At 44.0% G+C, this 16303-nt stretch overlaps 1 protein-coding gene across 8 annotated transcripts in view; it reads right to left on the bottom strand.

The window, feature by feature from the left end:
* Positions 1–16303, bottom strand: part of UBR5 (ubiquitin protein ligase E3 component n-recognin 5) — a 78603-nt gene that overhangs the window by 28216 nt on the left and 34084 nt on the right. For 4 of the 8 annotated variants that reach the window (XM_083186958.1, XM_083186953.1, XM_083186957.1 and 1 more), the window contains exons 14-33: positions 16010–16096; positions 13636–13820; positions 13428–13537; positions 12481–12593; positions 12237–12380; positions 11222–11333; positions 8215–8369; positions 6660–6857; positions 5921–6131; positions 5644–5770; positions 4152–4300; positions 3761–3856; positions 3535–3658; positions 3012–3109; positions 2779–2927; positions 1605–1696; positions 1356–1502; positions 563–681; positions 313–439; positions 103–232 (exon numbers count right to left, since the gene is read on the bottom strand). In XM_083186958.1, coding sequence (XP_083043084.1) covers positions 103–232; positions 313–439; positions 563–681; positions 1356–1502; positions 1605–1696; positions 2779–2927; positions 3012–3109; positions 3535–3658; positions 3761–3856; positions 4152–4300; positions 5644–5770; positions 5921–6131; positions 6660–6857; positions 8215–8369; positions 11222–11333; positions 12237–12380; positions 12481–12593; positions 13428–13537; positions 13636–13820; positions 16010–16096 — 2673 coding nt within the window. The remainder of the gene's footprint in view (positions 1–102; positions 233–312; positions 440–562; positions 682–1355; positions 1503–1604; positions 1697–2778; positions 2928–3011; positions 3110–3534; positions 3659–3760; positions 3857–4151; positions 4301–5643; positions 5771–5920; positions 6132–6659; positions 6858–8214; positions 8370–11221; positions 11334–12236; positions 12381–12480; positions 12594–13427; positions 13538–13635; positions 13821–16009; positions 16097–16303) is intronic. The other 4 variants (XM_083186959.1, XM_083186961.1, XM_083186956.1 and 1 more) reach the window with 3 other exon arrangements.

Below are 16303 nucleotides of genomic sequence, written 5' to 3'. Positions count from 1 at the left end.
CTCGGACCCCAAAAGGTTCCCCACCCCTGGTCTACAGGGAGGACAATGCAGATAATGGAGACTGTTGGGGTTAGTACGGACTGGTCAGACAGTAAAACTTACCAAGATGTCTGAAGTACACTTCACAATAAGGCAGTGAGTGAAACAGTCCAAACGAATGGTACCGCTCTGCTGATTCAGGTAAATTTGTTCCTCAGGGAGAAGATGGCCGATTCTACTGCTTGCACTAAGACTTAAGAAAAGAAATTGTATATTAGCACTCGAGCACTTTAAAAGAATCCACTATCCCATTATAGAAACGCAATAACTCACGGGTCCTTGTTTTCTTGAGAGCCAAACATGATCATGGACTTAAGGGCATTCCAGTCTTGTAACACACGTTCCAGAGCAAGTTGTGCAAATCTTGGTGGCTCCAAGTCATGGTCTGGCATATCTGAATCTGGAAAGGAAAAACTGGACTATTACTCACATGACCAAAGAGAACATGTCAAAGACTAAACTATGCAGCCTAGAGAATATAACAGAATAGTGGTTGGAAAGATCTCAGCAGTCTAGTACACACCTTCGGGATTGGCTGCCTTGCGGTTTCTATCCTCTCTGATCCGCGGAGGTCTGTACTGGCAGTGCTCAACCGTCTGTCTGGCCACAGTCTGCACCAAGAACAGAAGAAGGTGTTCTCCTCTGTAAAAACAAAAACAGATCTGTATATCTTTCAGCATTGTCAGATTAGGTGTGCCATGGTTCGGAATAGCTTCCAGTATCTAACACAGGCTGTAGTGGAGTACAAACTGCCATTGTAACCAGAAAATAAGCTTTATTTTATATAGCCACCGAGCCCCGTGAGGGGACGCGCATTACTTCACAGGTATTATGCGTGCGCTCGCCACCCTTCAAGCTGCGCTCACCACACTATATAAAATCAACTCCACGCCGACGTGGATAGAGGGGGTATGAAAAGGTCGGAGGACGCGTACCGCTACCCCTCGCGGGCTCCCTGCATGGCGTCGCGTTAACAATGGGGGGGGAGCATTTCACATATTTAACCATTAAATTGGGTCTGGGAGGCGTTTAACATCGGATCCCATGTAAAATGGGGTGTCAGGTACAATTTAACATTGGGTCCAATGGCAAAATCGGGTTGGGTCGCGTCGCATTGCATGCCATTATAATGGCATGCGATGCGACAGATTTTTTAATTGTAAGGGAAACGTCTTTGAAGGTTAAAAATCGGGTCGGTCGGGTCTGATCGGGTTTAAGTTATGGTATGCGATGGGACCAGATGGGCGCCGTGGTAGGAAACAAGTACATAGAAAACTTTATTAGATGTGGCCTATGGCTGTTAGCATAGAAAGTACCTGCTGTTTGGCATGGTCACCAGATTAGTGATGGTCAGCAGGCGGTACAGGAGGTCAAGGCGAGCAGACTTCTGGCCTGCAATTAAGGTTTTACATTTGCATTTCTCCCAGCAATCACAGTAGGCAGTCGGTGATGTCCGCTTTAATCTACATTTGAAACAAAAGCAAACAATCCGCCACAATTAGAACCGAAAAGGCTTCCCATACAGGAAGAACACACACAGGAAGATTGCTAAAACAAGAACTGACTTGCAATCGTGTCCTTTGTGGCAGACCCTGGCACATTCTGTACAACAGCAGAGAGACTCCAACAAGCCACACGTTCGGCATTCAAAGATGTCCTGAGAACAGAGAAATGCACAAGGGGATTGTAGGATACGCTTCACGGGTCATTAAGTCTCGTACGATACTTCGTAAAAGCTCATCAAAATAAATTAGCTGGATCCCAAAATTCTTTATCAAGAACCCTTATGAATAAAACACACCCAAAAGCAAGTTGTTGTATCAGCACGGAGAGTCTGGTTAATGGTTAGACATTACCGGAGCTGCCTCTAAGAAAGGTTACAAAGCATGTATTCACCAGTTTCAACAATACTTCAAAAGGACGGCTATCCATAGAGCACAGAAGTGTGGTCATGCCAACCAGACTACAGTCTGCAAGTCTAATGAAGCACCCTGGAATAACACCATTACATCCTGAATGTTTTGGGCTATGTAAGAGGAAACTGCTGCATGGAATGGCTCAGAACGCCATGCACTGCTGCCTTTTACTAGAGGGAGAGAAGCCAGTAGCCACTCATAAGTTCACAATAAATAGTGAAGCAGCAAAAGGATGCTGGAAACACACGGTCCAATAAACTTGCCAAACTATCAAAGAAAAAAGGTTTCAATCAATAAGGATGCTAATGTATGGACCCTTTATAATTGTATTAAGCAGCTTATTGTGCATTTCCTCCCATATTTCCAACAAATGACTCCTAAGTTTTACATACATGTTTGCTAAGACGTGCCTTCCTGACTGAGATTTCCCAGCCAAATTACAGTGAGGACATGAAGGGGAATATCCTATTAGCAGTGGTGCTTTAATGGTGCTAAACGGCATAGCTCAGCACTGGCCTGAAGTCACCCCGTGTGTATGCCCCTTTACAGGTGATATGAGATTATCCAGAAAGGATTGTAACCAGGACTATGTTGGATCTCAGATGTTTTGGTATTTATGGAATAATTGCATACCATAAAGAGGATCTTTACCTCTGATAATACTGGTGGTTCTACACACTGACATACACAAAAGGATTAGTATGGAAGGATTAGTATGGAAGGAAGTACCTTTACTGGACCAGACTGCGGTAAGTGCAATGCAATAGTCAAAGCCACAAAGAGCAATAACAGACAATAGGAAGCAGAGAAAGGGTTTGCACACCTGGTTGATGTGCTCCGCTCCTGTCCAGGTAAAGCTGCAGGTATCGTTACAACAGAGAACATACAGGGGAGAGTCATCTGCATTGGTACCCGGGGGGCAAACCATTGCCTTGAATACATCCTCTTCCTTCTCATTGGCATTGGCTTCAGCTAGAAATGACAACTGTGTTACACAAGACGAGGTGCTTCAGCAGGGTAAACATTATATATTATTCATGGTCCTCTGCTACTTACCTTTGGCAATTTTCTGTGCAGTTTCAAGGATGGTTATAGCAGCGGGGTAAGCTCTTCCACTGACAGCGGACATGAAAGGGGTCATACCTCTGGCATCCCTAGGGAAGGGGGGGGGGGGGGGAACTGGTTACTTATCTATAAACAATACTCTGCAGATATTAACCACACCGCACAATTAGCCAAATCCCACACAAGAAAAAAATAAACAAACTACTGAACCTTAAATAATTAAAAAGGTAAAAGGGGTCGATCCTATTACCTGCGGATAATACGCGAGTGCGAATCACGGCACCGGACGCACATTATGGCAGGTTGAATTTGGTTAAAAGTGCTCGCACCTCCATAGGGGTGCAAGCAATTTTAAGCGAATTTGGGCCTGAGGCTTGCAGGGTTCAAGAGGCTGAATTCGGGTGCGGTTTTCAGTGTTTACACGGCACCCGAACGGCAACTCACACCCTTCGGCACCAATAGGATCGACCCCAAAGACTGATTAAAATAGTAAGAAACCAGGAATGGGACATACTTGGCAGATAGGAGGTCTCGGAGGTATGGCTGCAATACAATGCTATCGCACAACAGTTTCAGAATAAAATGAGCATTAGCTTTCCGATCCTTAGATTCCACCACGGAAGGCTCAGAAGAAGGACCTAGAACAAGAGGTCAGTGTAAGATCCCATCAACAATGTATAATATCAACATTGTTTAAAGAGATTTGATTTGAAGCATATCAAAGCAGTAGTTTCATTCACCTGGTATGGTTGAGGTACTGGGCCCTTGACCTGTTCCCGTGGACGCTGTGGTGAGGGATCCTACTGCAGGGGCCAGGATAAAATCTATGTCGCCATCTGATAGAAGTGAAATGTTAACAATAGTTTACAATTCTGGGATGTTATTGTACATATAGTGTTTCAGGATACAGGTAACTGAATTAGACACACAGCAATACCATAGTACTGCAGGTATCACGTTGGCCAAGTAAAGCAAAGTGTACCCCTGCACATTCTATTAGTATAGTAGGGATTCTATAGGAAACAAATCTAAGCCATGTAGACCGTGTTCCCAGAACACCAGCAGATCATACAGTACTGAACGCACAAGCCATGTGACTAACAATTATTGGTCTTATGTAATGTCACCCACCTGGATCCATAGCAGGTGGATCTGGCACCCAGCTAGGTGGAGCTATAGGAGGAGAAACTGGATCTTGGTGATCACTGGAAGCTCCAGCTTCGTGTCTACCCAATCCTGCTGCCCGGAGGGATCGCCTCATCATTTCTCGAAGTCTCAAGCTGAAAACGAACATAAATTATACTTCATGCAGGGATTGGATGGTTGTGTACAATGTTTGCAGACAGAGGTTAAGATTCTGCTATACATACAGTCATTTAGGTTTATATCTATCTATAACTATTGCGGTGTACACACGGTGAGATTTAGTGTTTGATTTGGACTATATAGTCAAAATTGAATTGAAATTGAACATACATCTAATGGTTTTCAGCCTCATTGGATGACGATTCAATCCCGAAGTGTAAAGGCCCCCTTACATTATGCGATTTGGGTACGGTTTTGCCCGATTCGGATGAATCGGGCCGTGAAATCGTCCCAAATCGCATATGGAGACATCCCCTCCGACCCGATGCGCGGCCCCGTGCGCATCGGAGACGGGAGGTCGGACGGGCTGCACATAAATTTGCTAAATCTTATGTGCTGCCCGGAGCCGTGCTCCCCCGCAACAGGGGACCTACCAGAGCAGAGGGATCAGGCGCAGGGAGCTGGGCAGCATCAGGGGGGGCGGCGCAGAGTACCAGGGAGCCGGGCAGGAGAAGACGCTGCAGCAGCAGCACTTCCAAAAAAAAAAAAAGCCCATACAAACGCATAGGAAGCCATTCATTGGCTGAGACCTCTCTCAGCCAATCACTCATTTGTATGGGGAATTTCTTCTTTTGGAAGTGCTCTGCTGCTCGTGCCACTCGCGGTGCTGCTGCATAGTCTTCTCCTGCCCGGCTCCCTGTTACTCTGCGCCGCCGCCCCCACTGCTCCTTGCCCACGGGCTTCTTGCCATTCTCCCTGCGAAACATTTTCAAGGCCAGATGGGTGTTAACCTTTTGACAAACATGCCGACACATTACAAAGCTTTAACTAACATTAGTATGGTGTCGGCATACTACGCTTGATATTATGCTGTAGACAAACACCTTGTCTTCATAGTGAACGCCAAACTAGAGGAACCGTCCCTCTAGAGCAGTGGTGTCAAACTCATGGCCCTCCAGCTGTTGTGGAACTACACATCCCAGCATGCCCTGCCACAGATTTTCTATAATGGATTTATAAAACTGTGGCAGGGCATGCTGGGACATGTAGGTCTACAACAGCTGGAGGGTCATGAGTTTGACACCACTGCTCTAGAGGAACCGTCCCTCTAGAGGAACCGTCCCTCTAGAGGAACCGTCCCTCTAGAGGAACCGTCCCTCTAGAGGAACCGTCCCTCTAGAGGAACCGTCCCTCTAGAGGAACCGTCCCTCTAGAGGAACCGTCCCTCTAGAGGAACCGTCCCTCTAGAGGAACCGTCCCTCTGGGTTGAGGGCTTTAACTACTCATTTGAGAATGGCAGCATTGAGCGCACATTTACCTTCGGCTGCTGGAGGACCCAGCTCGATTCCCCGGACCATTACTAGACACCACAGAGATCGCATTGGCAATGGCTTCGACAGCAGAGAGTCTCTCAGCAAACGTATTCCTTTCAGAGCGCTCTGCTTCTGAAACAAAGAGAATAATCATTTGTATTCTTTTACCACCGTTGCTTCTATGGGCGCTCATTAACCAGAAGACAACGATTCCTGCCATGACCCATTGCCATGCATGAGCCACACTAGCATTTACATTGTGTGTATGTGCTTTACGCTTACCTTCCTCCTCTTTAGTTTCCTTGTTGCTGGTGGGGAAGCAGACAGACACGCAGGCATGCAGGATGTTCCGATTGCCGTCGCACCGGTGGCTGAGAAAGGTTTGCAGCATCTGGGTGTTCTGATCTAGAACTACACCCTGTTCCAGGTTCATCAGGTACTGTCTGCAAGCCTCATAATCACAGCGTAAGATGTGCTGCATTAGGGTTTGTTTCTGAACGCAGAAGATACACAGAATTACACAATATAGGGATCTATAGGACCAAAGAGTTACTTATACAATTAGGGAAATATTTATTAGTTACCACCCAATCAAAATGATGGAACATAACAGTAACGTCCGCGCTGGCGCCTCTGTGTGCTCAAAAAGAGCAACACTTATTCCGTTGTGAACCATCTAGCGGCCTCGGAGGTAGAACACTTAAATTCCCCTGAAAATAGGATAGGCTACTCTAAGGCTTCATTGATTCAATAGTATGAAACAACTTCCCCCCCCCCCCCTACATGGTTTGCGACAAACATAAGTTATGGTTTTAACTTGATATATGGAAACAGAACCCAAATTTTCCTTTTATGTTCAGTCCCGATAAGCCTGGAGGACAAAATCACTTACCAGAACCAAAAGTTAGCAGGTGCTTACATTACTGTACATCTCCCTCAATATTGTGTTTAAACACCTGATAACATTTAACAATTCGCTAAAACTTGGTTAATACTTGTAGCGTCTTGCGACTACACATACCTCAACAGCCATGATAATGATGGCAGCCTTCTTCTTGATGGTAGAGTTTGCAGGAAGATTAGCCAATGAGTGCACACCCATGCCCAGGCTGCTGATTGGAGGAAGATCCAGCCAATCAGGGTCTCTAATACCTCCCATACAATCCTTAGCCATGGGATAAATCGTGCCATTTCCATCTCTGAGAATAATCGGAGACTCCTGCAACAAAGAGTCATCATAATATGAGAATTAGGCTGGATTTCCCCTCCTGTTAGAAATGAGCTCAGCTCCTTGTTCACACGTTTCTGGCTAGTTCTTACACATTAGACAGAACATTACCCTTTTCCTAGGCGCTCTAATGTCACCCTACTTCTATCTTTGAAAATTGTGTTACTTTAAAACAATACGAAGCACAAATACTTTGATGAGTGTCAGCACACCTAGCACCTCTGTTATTTACACCAGAACTCACATATGTGGAACCCATAACTATAAAATGTTGGCACAGCTTGGGTATCTTCAAATAAAGGGAGGCCTGTTGGATGATGCTAAATACAATCAAACTATTATTAATGGCACGTGGATGTGTAGAATACTGTGAAGTGTAAAACTTATTTTGGTAGAATGTCCTCAGTTTAAATGACACACGCATAGTGGGGCCACACAGAAAAAAAAAAAAAAAAAAAAAACACCACATCGGTCCCCACATGAATAAAAAAAATTCACATTAGCCCGCACATAAATAAACCCCACTATCATTCACATCGTCGCCCATTGAAAAAAACACATTGGCCCCTATAAGAACACAGTAAAATACAGTACAGAGTCTGTTCCAGACTAATCTGCTTGCAGAGCACAGGAGAGAACTTATGTCAATGCTAACGTTTTCCAATGTGGAGACCCCTAAAGCGTAGTTAAAAAGGCATCCCTGGTTCCGGCGGCACACTTGGGAACTGCTCACGACACACTAATGTGCCACAGCACAGTGGTTGAAAAACACTGAACTACTCTGAAGTAGTGTGTGCCGCTGTGGAGTGGTTTACTATCCACCTTCTACTCTACATACAGTAACGTCAGTCGACTTAAGGGGCATACACATGTAGCGATGTGTGCTAAGCAATTTTGCTAAGCTATTTAGGGTAGGGTAGGCGATTTCCTGGTGTCCAGATCTCCCATGGGGAGCACATACACATGCAGAGATTTGTGCTAAGCAATTTTGCTTAAGCAAAAAAAGTCCGGGTAGTGGTTCAGAATGAGAAATTGCGATCAGTATCTCTCATTCTGTACACACAGAGATTTGCAGTCACTTGCTAAGCAATCTGACTAGATTTTGACTGCATGCACTGACTTAATTAGCAGGAGATATTTAATCTCCCGGGGTATACACACGAAGAGATCTGTGCTTACCTTCTAAGCAATCTAGTCAGATTGCTTAGAAAATAGCACAAAATCGATCCGTGTGTGTGCACTCCTTTACAGTTTTGAAACTATAGGACAACGCAACAAAATTAAAAGTACAACCCCACCGACCAAAAAACCCTACAACACTACAGGGATTAAAACGAAAAATACAAACCTGTCCTGCAGTGAATATTGCCACATTTCTCTCATTTTGACCAAGAAAGGCAATGCTGCTAGTGGGGAAATTGTTCTCCTGTTCAGCTTTCCCTGTAGCAAGGTCAAAAATGCAATATCGCACCCATGTTCCAGTCTTTAAAACCGCATGAACACCTGTCCACACAAATAAAATAATTACAATATTAAGTACAACATTCATAGACAATATTTCGCAGAAATTACTATGTGGCATCTTCAGAAGCAGAACTTTTGTAAAATCCCTGTCCGATTTCATGGGGAACAAAACCTGGGGCATAAGTAGGGTTGGTAAGGAGCCTGATGCATTAAGAACTAATCTGTTTTTAAATAATTCTTCCTCTATACGTTGGCTGCTGCCTCTTATCTAGGACATGCAGTCAAGGTAGGCTGTCTAGAACAGTGGTTCCCAACCTTTTTTCTCTCCCGTACCCCTTGATTAGGCTTTTCATTGATAAGTACCTCCTCTCATTTTGAAATATGGACAGTACTTAGCGGTATGCGGATCCTTATGCATGTCCATATATTAAGGAGCGGAGGAGTAGTATACAGCAAGGATTCATGCCCTTCTGTGTCTAGACACTGGTTGTGTATTATCTCCAGGATTCCCGCTAACACCGGTAGGATTAATGCCGCTGCTTCCTCCACCTTTGTAAGTGCTGGGCAGATGACTGCTGATGTCTAAGGGCAGCATGGGAAGCTCCCAGGCATATGACACAACATGGTTTGTCTCCACGGCAATGGGTCTTCAGCCATCAAAAGACCTTTTCATCTTCCGCCATTACCAATATTATTTTCAAGTACCCCCAACTGGTCTGCAGAGTACCCCAGGTTGGGAACCACTGGTCTAGAAGGTGAAGCAGAAAAAGCACAAACACCCCTCCGATACACTGCTTGCAGAGCGAATGACAAAGGGAGCCAAAAAGAGTCCTGCCTCTGAATATGGAGGGGTAGCCTTGAGCACCGATTGATGCCTTGGATGAGTCATGTCACTACAAAATGCACTGCTCTCAGACCACTGCTCAGTCAGCAGTAATGGATGGAAGAGAATACAGTGATGCAGGTAGGAGAATCAATGGACACAGAAACTTTTTGTAGTGAGGGGAAATTTACACTTAGTAGGGGATGAGACAGGCTCCCAGCACTCATCTCTATGTGTGCCTCCCCAGCCATTGTCCGCACGTCACTGAACCTTACCTGTTATATCCTATCATAGCTTAAGACAGAAGGGGAGTACAGAAGGGGAGTACAGAAGGGGAGTACAGAAGGGGAGTACAGAAGGGGAGTACAGAAGGGGAGTACAGAAGGGGAGTACAGAAGAGGAGTACAGAAGGGGAGTGGCAAGCACAGAACGCCATCATAAAATGAACAGCTGATAGAGAAAAAAAGTCTAAAAAGGAAACTAGGGAGGTCACCCATTGTCCTCAGATCGTATCGGAGAAAGGGGTTTAATATAAAAGAAACCCCGATTTCTGCTTCATCCAGTGGGGGACAAAATTGTCCCCAGGTAAAGGAGTATTCCGTGGCAGTGCAACGCACCATATGGCCAAAGCAAGCATTCCTGGGGAAAAGTGTTCAGCCAACAGAATTTAGTAAAAAGAAGGCATAGACAACTTGCTCAGCAGAGGCACCATGCAGCCTTGCCTCCATGACAGGCCAAGATAAATAGGCAGTCACAACAGCTAGAACAGGCTCACCAGCTCCTCTGAAAGCCTCACAGGTAATCTTTCCATTTTAAGACTTGTATAAAAAACATATGTCCAAAGTGTTTGTACTATATGTAATAAATTATTTTTTTTTTAAATCCTTCCAGTAGTGGCCAAGGGCTGTAAGTACTATTTGCTGGTTAATGTGAGACAATGGTACCATTATATGCACCACCTTATCTCTTTGAGCTCATGTCAGGTCACAGGCTTATCCGTTGAACCTCATGGCTCTGAGACTTTGTATTAAATTTTGTTTAACATCTGAAACATGCATAAAAAAGGAAATAGAAGACCTTTGCTTTGGAAGCCTTTTCTGCTGCTTTCCCTGACCTGCTATGTCACATAACAAAACAAGGAAACGGTACACAGGGAAGCAAAAAATGCCTGCAAAAGCCAGGAACCCAATTAGTCGAGGGAACAATAACTAAAGCTTTCAAACGTCGTCATTCAATAAAAGCCTTTCCCCTGTGCAAGTAAAACACAGGGTTATTGCGCACTAACCTATACATTCTACGTAGAAGAGGTATGTACGGCTTTTCCCATGCATTAACTGCCCCCACGGCTGCTGTGTGGGACAGTGACCTACTACAGGGCACCAGGAGAAATCTGGTTTTGGTTAAGTTGCCTCATGTGAATATGCAGGATACCATTATTATAATGAGGTAGATTTATGAAGCTCGGTGAAGTGATAAAGTGTCTGGTTTTTATCATCGGCCAATCAGCTCCTACCTGTCATTTTTCAAACCAAGCCTGTACCTTCACAGTTAGGAGCTGATTGGCCGATGATAAAAACCAGACACTATCACTTCACTGAGCTTAATAAATCTGCCCCAATGCTCTTTATACTAGACCTATACAGGTGTTATTGCCGTCTCTGTTCAGACAAATTCTACATTCAGCAAAAAAAGTGCCTTGCTTCTAATCTTATGTGGCCACCTGCAACCAATCAGGGCTCATGTCATTAACCTGGTCCAGATCAGCCGTGGATTCTACAGGCTCCTATATTGGTTCAGCCCAAGTGGGTGTCTGCACTGTGTGGGTGAATGGAGGAGTCTTCATATTCCACAGTTACTGCGATCTATTATCCTAAAGTAATTGAAAGGTAGGTTTTGCCTACTATACAAATAATGGATTGGATGAAACAAAATAGAGCTAGGCCTATTACTATTGTTTGAGTGGGATGAACTCCCGCAACCATCCGCAAGCTCCCAAAAGATTTCTAAGAAAGAAAATGCTTCTGATGAAAGGAATAAAACATTTGGTATGAGTCTATATGGACGTTACCTTTGGAATCTACATTCACGGCGAGGATTTCCGTTTTTTCAGGTATGCACAACTTTTTAGGAGTCCTTTGGAAACAGTCTGGGACTTTAGGTGTTCCACCTGTTTTCACCACCTAGAAGAGGTTCCCAGGCAAAGTTATTGGTATTTGTTATGTTTAATAACAACATTTCAGACCGGATCATTCTTCACTGTCCCGTTCACAAGCTTAGTGTCAAGTCAAAAAATACATCTAAAATGTTTTAACAATTTTACATACTTAAAGGCTTTCTCCAATTACATTTTAAGTTTACCATCTGCTCTACCCTTTAACCCCTTCAGTGGTGTTTTTTTTTTTGGGAGCGCTCCCCACTGGGTGAGTTTTTTTATGGGGAGCGCTCCCTTAAAAAAAAAAAAAAAAACCAACCACCACTGCCTACCTGGGTCCGGGCAGCGCCGCTGAACTGGCAATCAGCGGCTACCCGGACCTGCGTGCTCGCACCCCGTCCCCTGCAGCCAGCTTGTCATAAGCCGGCGCCTTCGATAGAAAACCCAGAGGGCTGAGGAGGTGCGGCAGAGGGGAGGGAGCCGGGCAGCGGCGAAGCTGCCTGAGTTCAGTGATTGAACTCAGCAGCGCTGCCCGGCTCTAAGCAGAGAATTTTCCGGGCTTGCCAGACTGGACACTGAGCCACAGCCTGGAAAATTCTCGGGATTGCCACTGAAGGGGTTAATGACAGTGTAATTACTATGTAACAATAGAAGTTTCCCAATTTGGGGAAAAGGAGTTACTCCTTTTCTTTATTATTCATGAGACTCAGGCATTTATTGCAAAAGAGAACTGTAGCCAACAATCACTACAACTATAAAATTCCATGTTATGGAAAGTGTATGTCCCTTAAATTGAATGTGTTTCACCACAAAGTAGATAAAACTATACTATAGAAACATCAGCCCAATCATTACAGATAGTGCACAGAGCGGGGCAGCCAGTTACAGCACACAGGAGTACTAATATTGGGAATAAAGAGATAAAGTGTACCTGCAGCTCATCAATCCGCAGCAGTCTGCAGTCTTGGAGGAGAGATGATGGGTCTGGGTCACATCCAGGAGTGCTTTGGCTGTTTGTATTATTCGACGTACCGGGAAACTTCACAGCAACATAGGCGCCGTCAACTTTGAGAACCTAACACAAAAACAGCAGAAGCCACAGTCGTTATCGCACGAGGCCTCAACCAATTTTTAAAGCAGCCACATTACACAACAATAGATCAGAAGCTATTAACCTTGCCCACAGGAACATTCTTCACGTCTTCAACGAACACAACCTCTCTGAGTGACCACTGCTCTTCGTTGACCTTCTCTTCTTCCTTGGGAGCAGGGGTGGATCTCCTGCGCTCTGTAAATAAAGCAGCATTGTAATTGGGAGCACAGCAGTTTTGCTTTCAATACATGAACTCAGTAGACACATTAGCCGACAAATTCACATGTACTGTAGTAGATTCAACAAAAAGTTCTATTTGTGCACTTGTACTGCCACAGAGTATGGTTATGTATAGACCAGTGGTTCCCAAACGGTGTGCAGCGGCACCCTGGGATGCCTTGGAGGACTTGCAGGGGTGCCCTGGATTAGTGGTCCATGAGCAATGCAATTGTCAAGGTGTGAACAAACAGAAATGAATCCTGTCCATTACCACATAACCGACCCTTAGGGTAAGACAAACAATTTACTTAACTTAAGATTTTTTACTGACTTTCTCTATGTGAAACTTTTGGTCTAGGGGTGCCGTGAAAAAAATTTGATACTCGGGTGCCGTGATTCAAAGAAGTTTGGGAACCACTGGTATAGACAATTTGGCCCACATGTATTATCCTGCCATTTGCAGGAGCTGGCACAATTCCAGAGAGATGGTGATCAGATTCAAAGTATTTAATAAAGGAAAAAAACAGGTGGTTTGGCCTTTAACTATTTGACTCTTTAAATCTAACGCATCGACTCTCACAAAAATCACCAGCTATTAGACCACCAGGCCAGTTTATTAGTGAGACTGCCACCAATAGATGGCAGGCTCTTGCAGACAGGTCACCCCCCAGGCTGTTTTCCAGGTGGCACGAGGTTCTGGTTCCACACTAGCAAGTATACAAACTGGATTTGCAAATGCTGCCATGTTATAAAAGTGCTCTACGCAGTACGGATTATATATTACTGAATGAAAAAACAGCTCAGACTTACTGTATGGCATTGAAGCACTACTGGCAATGGAAGAGGCATCGCTACAGGTGGACGCTGGAGATGGAGGAGGTCCCATTTCAGTTTTTACAGCTTCCGGTTTGCTTTCAGGCCTTTATTAAAAAAAAAAAAAAAAAAAAATGAGTGATCTATATAAAAACCAAAAAACTACTGTACGACAGGCAGCCGATAACAGAAACCTTCCACTCACTTGGCCTCTGTGGTCTTGCTTGATTTCTCTAAGTTTTTTAGGCTCTCTGGGGATCTCAGCTGGAATCTGCAGCTGTCATTCATATTCCACACAGATTCCATCAAGACCCCGACTTTGGGAATTCCGCCGCTAATTGAGAAGGCCACAGCACCGGCATGGTATAGTGGGTTATTTCTTAAGCAGACCTAGTAAAAACAAAAATATAACATTGGTGACATTTTCTTTTGATAAAAAATATGTTTATTTATATTAAAAAAAAAAAAAAAAAAAAAACATTCATTTCCACAGTGCATTCACAAACACATTTAATGGCAGTAACATTACTTCAAATCTTTTGTTTTTAATGTCAGCCCCCCCGCCCCCATGTAAAGTAGAACATTACTGCCTCACTGTACTGAGGTCTTGGGCTTGATAGATAGATATATATATATCTGTAATGCACTGTGGAACGTGTGCGCGCGCTGTACAAAAGGATTGGTATTAAATACATCTCTAGGACCTCCAACCACCATTACCTGGCACCAGGAACCAGACCCACTTGCTGCAGCTCACTGTGCAGAATGACATATCAGCACAGTCCTATTCAGTAGAGCAAATATACTGTCTTAACCAGTCAACCCTACTCTCAAACAGGATAAAGGACACTTTGCTTGTCTCTGCCTGCTGCTATGTAGTGCGAGTTCTAAGTTACAAATAGTAAAAAAAAACAGCAATCCTTCCGGAACCAAAATACCAGAACATATGTCCCCAAAGTGGCACTGAGTAGCAAGTTTGATGTCCACTAATAGATACAAAAGAAAAAAAACAGTAAAGAAATCCCTTGTTCTCCTTCAGTCATTTGGGGGACCTGAGAAGCTCCAAAAGCTATTGGACGGGAAGGAAAAAGACGTACTGTCTGCAAAGGAGGAAAGTTCTGCCAGAACAAAAATATCAGAGGAAGTTCAACAGGTAAGATGTTCAGCAGAAGCCTTCTACTACTGTTACTAGCAAAAGAATTCAAACCGCAACGGTGGGTAGAGAATGAAGCCTGTTAACCAATGCATAAGTGTTGTCTGGACAATAAAAAAAAAATGGATCAGGCATCTTATATGTTATAACTGTATAGAACGAATAGAAAAGATTAGCCCTAGTAAGGTCCTCAAGACACTGAACGGTCTCTTTGATGAGTGGTCAGAACAGACCAGCAGAATTCATGTTGGCTGTGTACTACTGCAGTATGTTACATGGGGAAGTGCTCTGTACAAGAAGCATCCAATGTGATAATCCTGGCAATGGGTGACAACTGCAGAAAAACTAGTTGCACTCCATCCATCTCCTTATTCTTACGTTAGATGCGGCAAATGTTGCTACAACACCTGGATCTTACGCGGATATTAAATTTGGCCGAACTGAGTTGACTTTTTTATAAAAAGTTGGTGTCTATGATACAGCATGAGAAGCAATATCCATATCAATATGCCATACACACAACAGATTAGACATTTCTGCAGTAACACAATGACATTACAAGGTGCGCCTGTTTTCACTTTATACACCTGGAATAGATGAGTTGAAGACAGACACACAGGTTGAGTAATGGCCAGACAACAAAGCTGTGTGTGTGGGCAAAGATTGAAATTGCAAACAAATTGGCAGCTACTTAGACGGAATATATAAAGCAGACAGCACGCACTATTTTCTTATGTCTTCGTTAGTGAAGGATGGTAGGTTAGAAAGATTGCACAGTGCCTGAAGACAGCAGATCAGATTCCGAAACACAGAGGGTAGATGTATGAAGCAGTGATAAAGGGAAGAGAAGTGATAAAGTTCCTGGTACTTTATCATCAGCTACTAACTGCCCCTTTTTAAACCCAGCCTGTAACTGAACAGTCAGAAGCTGATTGGCCGGTGATAATAAAGTACCAGGCAGTTTATCACTTCTCTCTTATCACTGCTTCATACATCTACCCAAGAATGCTGTAGAAGAAAATGGTCCTCCTTGTTTCATTTATAAACCAGGGATTACTTCCCATCATATAATGGTGTTCATTAACGCCAGTTGTAAGGTACATGGAGTGGGGGCTCACTATCTGGCGATTGCCATGTTCTACAGCGTTCTTAGGAGAAAAGATACCACCCAGAAACAAACTTCTGCTGCTGGGATGTGGGGGGGGGGGAGAGATCAACGGAGTGAACTCTGGGCTTCACAGTGGTATAGGGGCAAGGTGTAACATCAGACCGTCTGCAACAAGCATGATCGATCAGATGTAGACTGGTTATATGGCGTCATTAAACACTGCGCCTCCGTAGGATTTAGGACTGTCAGAAGTTGTATCATACAGTAATAATAACTCTACATTGTGTAGAAGTAAAACACACCGTATCAGAGGGTTACCTGTTTTCCTGCCATTTTCTCCTCAGAGTGAAGGGGCAATATGTAATGTGTAAACAAGGGTATATTTATATAAGCCTTCATTTTCTCCTGAAAGTGATACAATAGGTGACATGTTATAAAGCAGGTTGGTCATTTCTTTCTCTACAAAAGGTAGTTTTAGAACTTCCATAGCAAGAACCGGGAAGAGAAGATCCATGTAAATGCAGGTTCCCTTCCATTAGTACTTTACATCGCTGTGGGGTGACAGGTTATAGGAGAATACAAATCCTTCTTACTGATCATATACATTACACA

Source organism: Crinia signifera, chromosome 5 (assembly GCF_055691185.1).
Source record: "Crinia signifera chromosome 5, ASM5569118v1, whole genome shotgun sequence".
Taxonomy (NCBI): domain Eukaryota; kingdom Metazoa; phylum Chordata; class Amphibia; order Anura; family Myobatrachidae; genus Crinia; species Crinia signifera.
The sequence above is the reverse complement of the archived record's forward strand: the minus strand, read 5'-3'. Positions and strand labels throughout refer to the sequence as shown.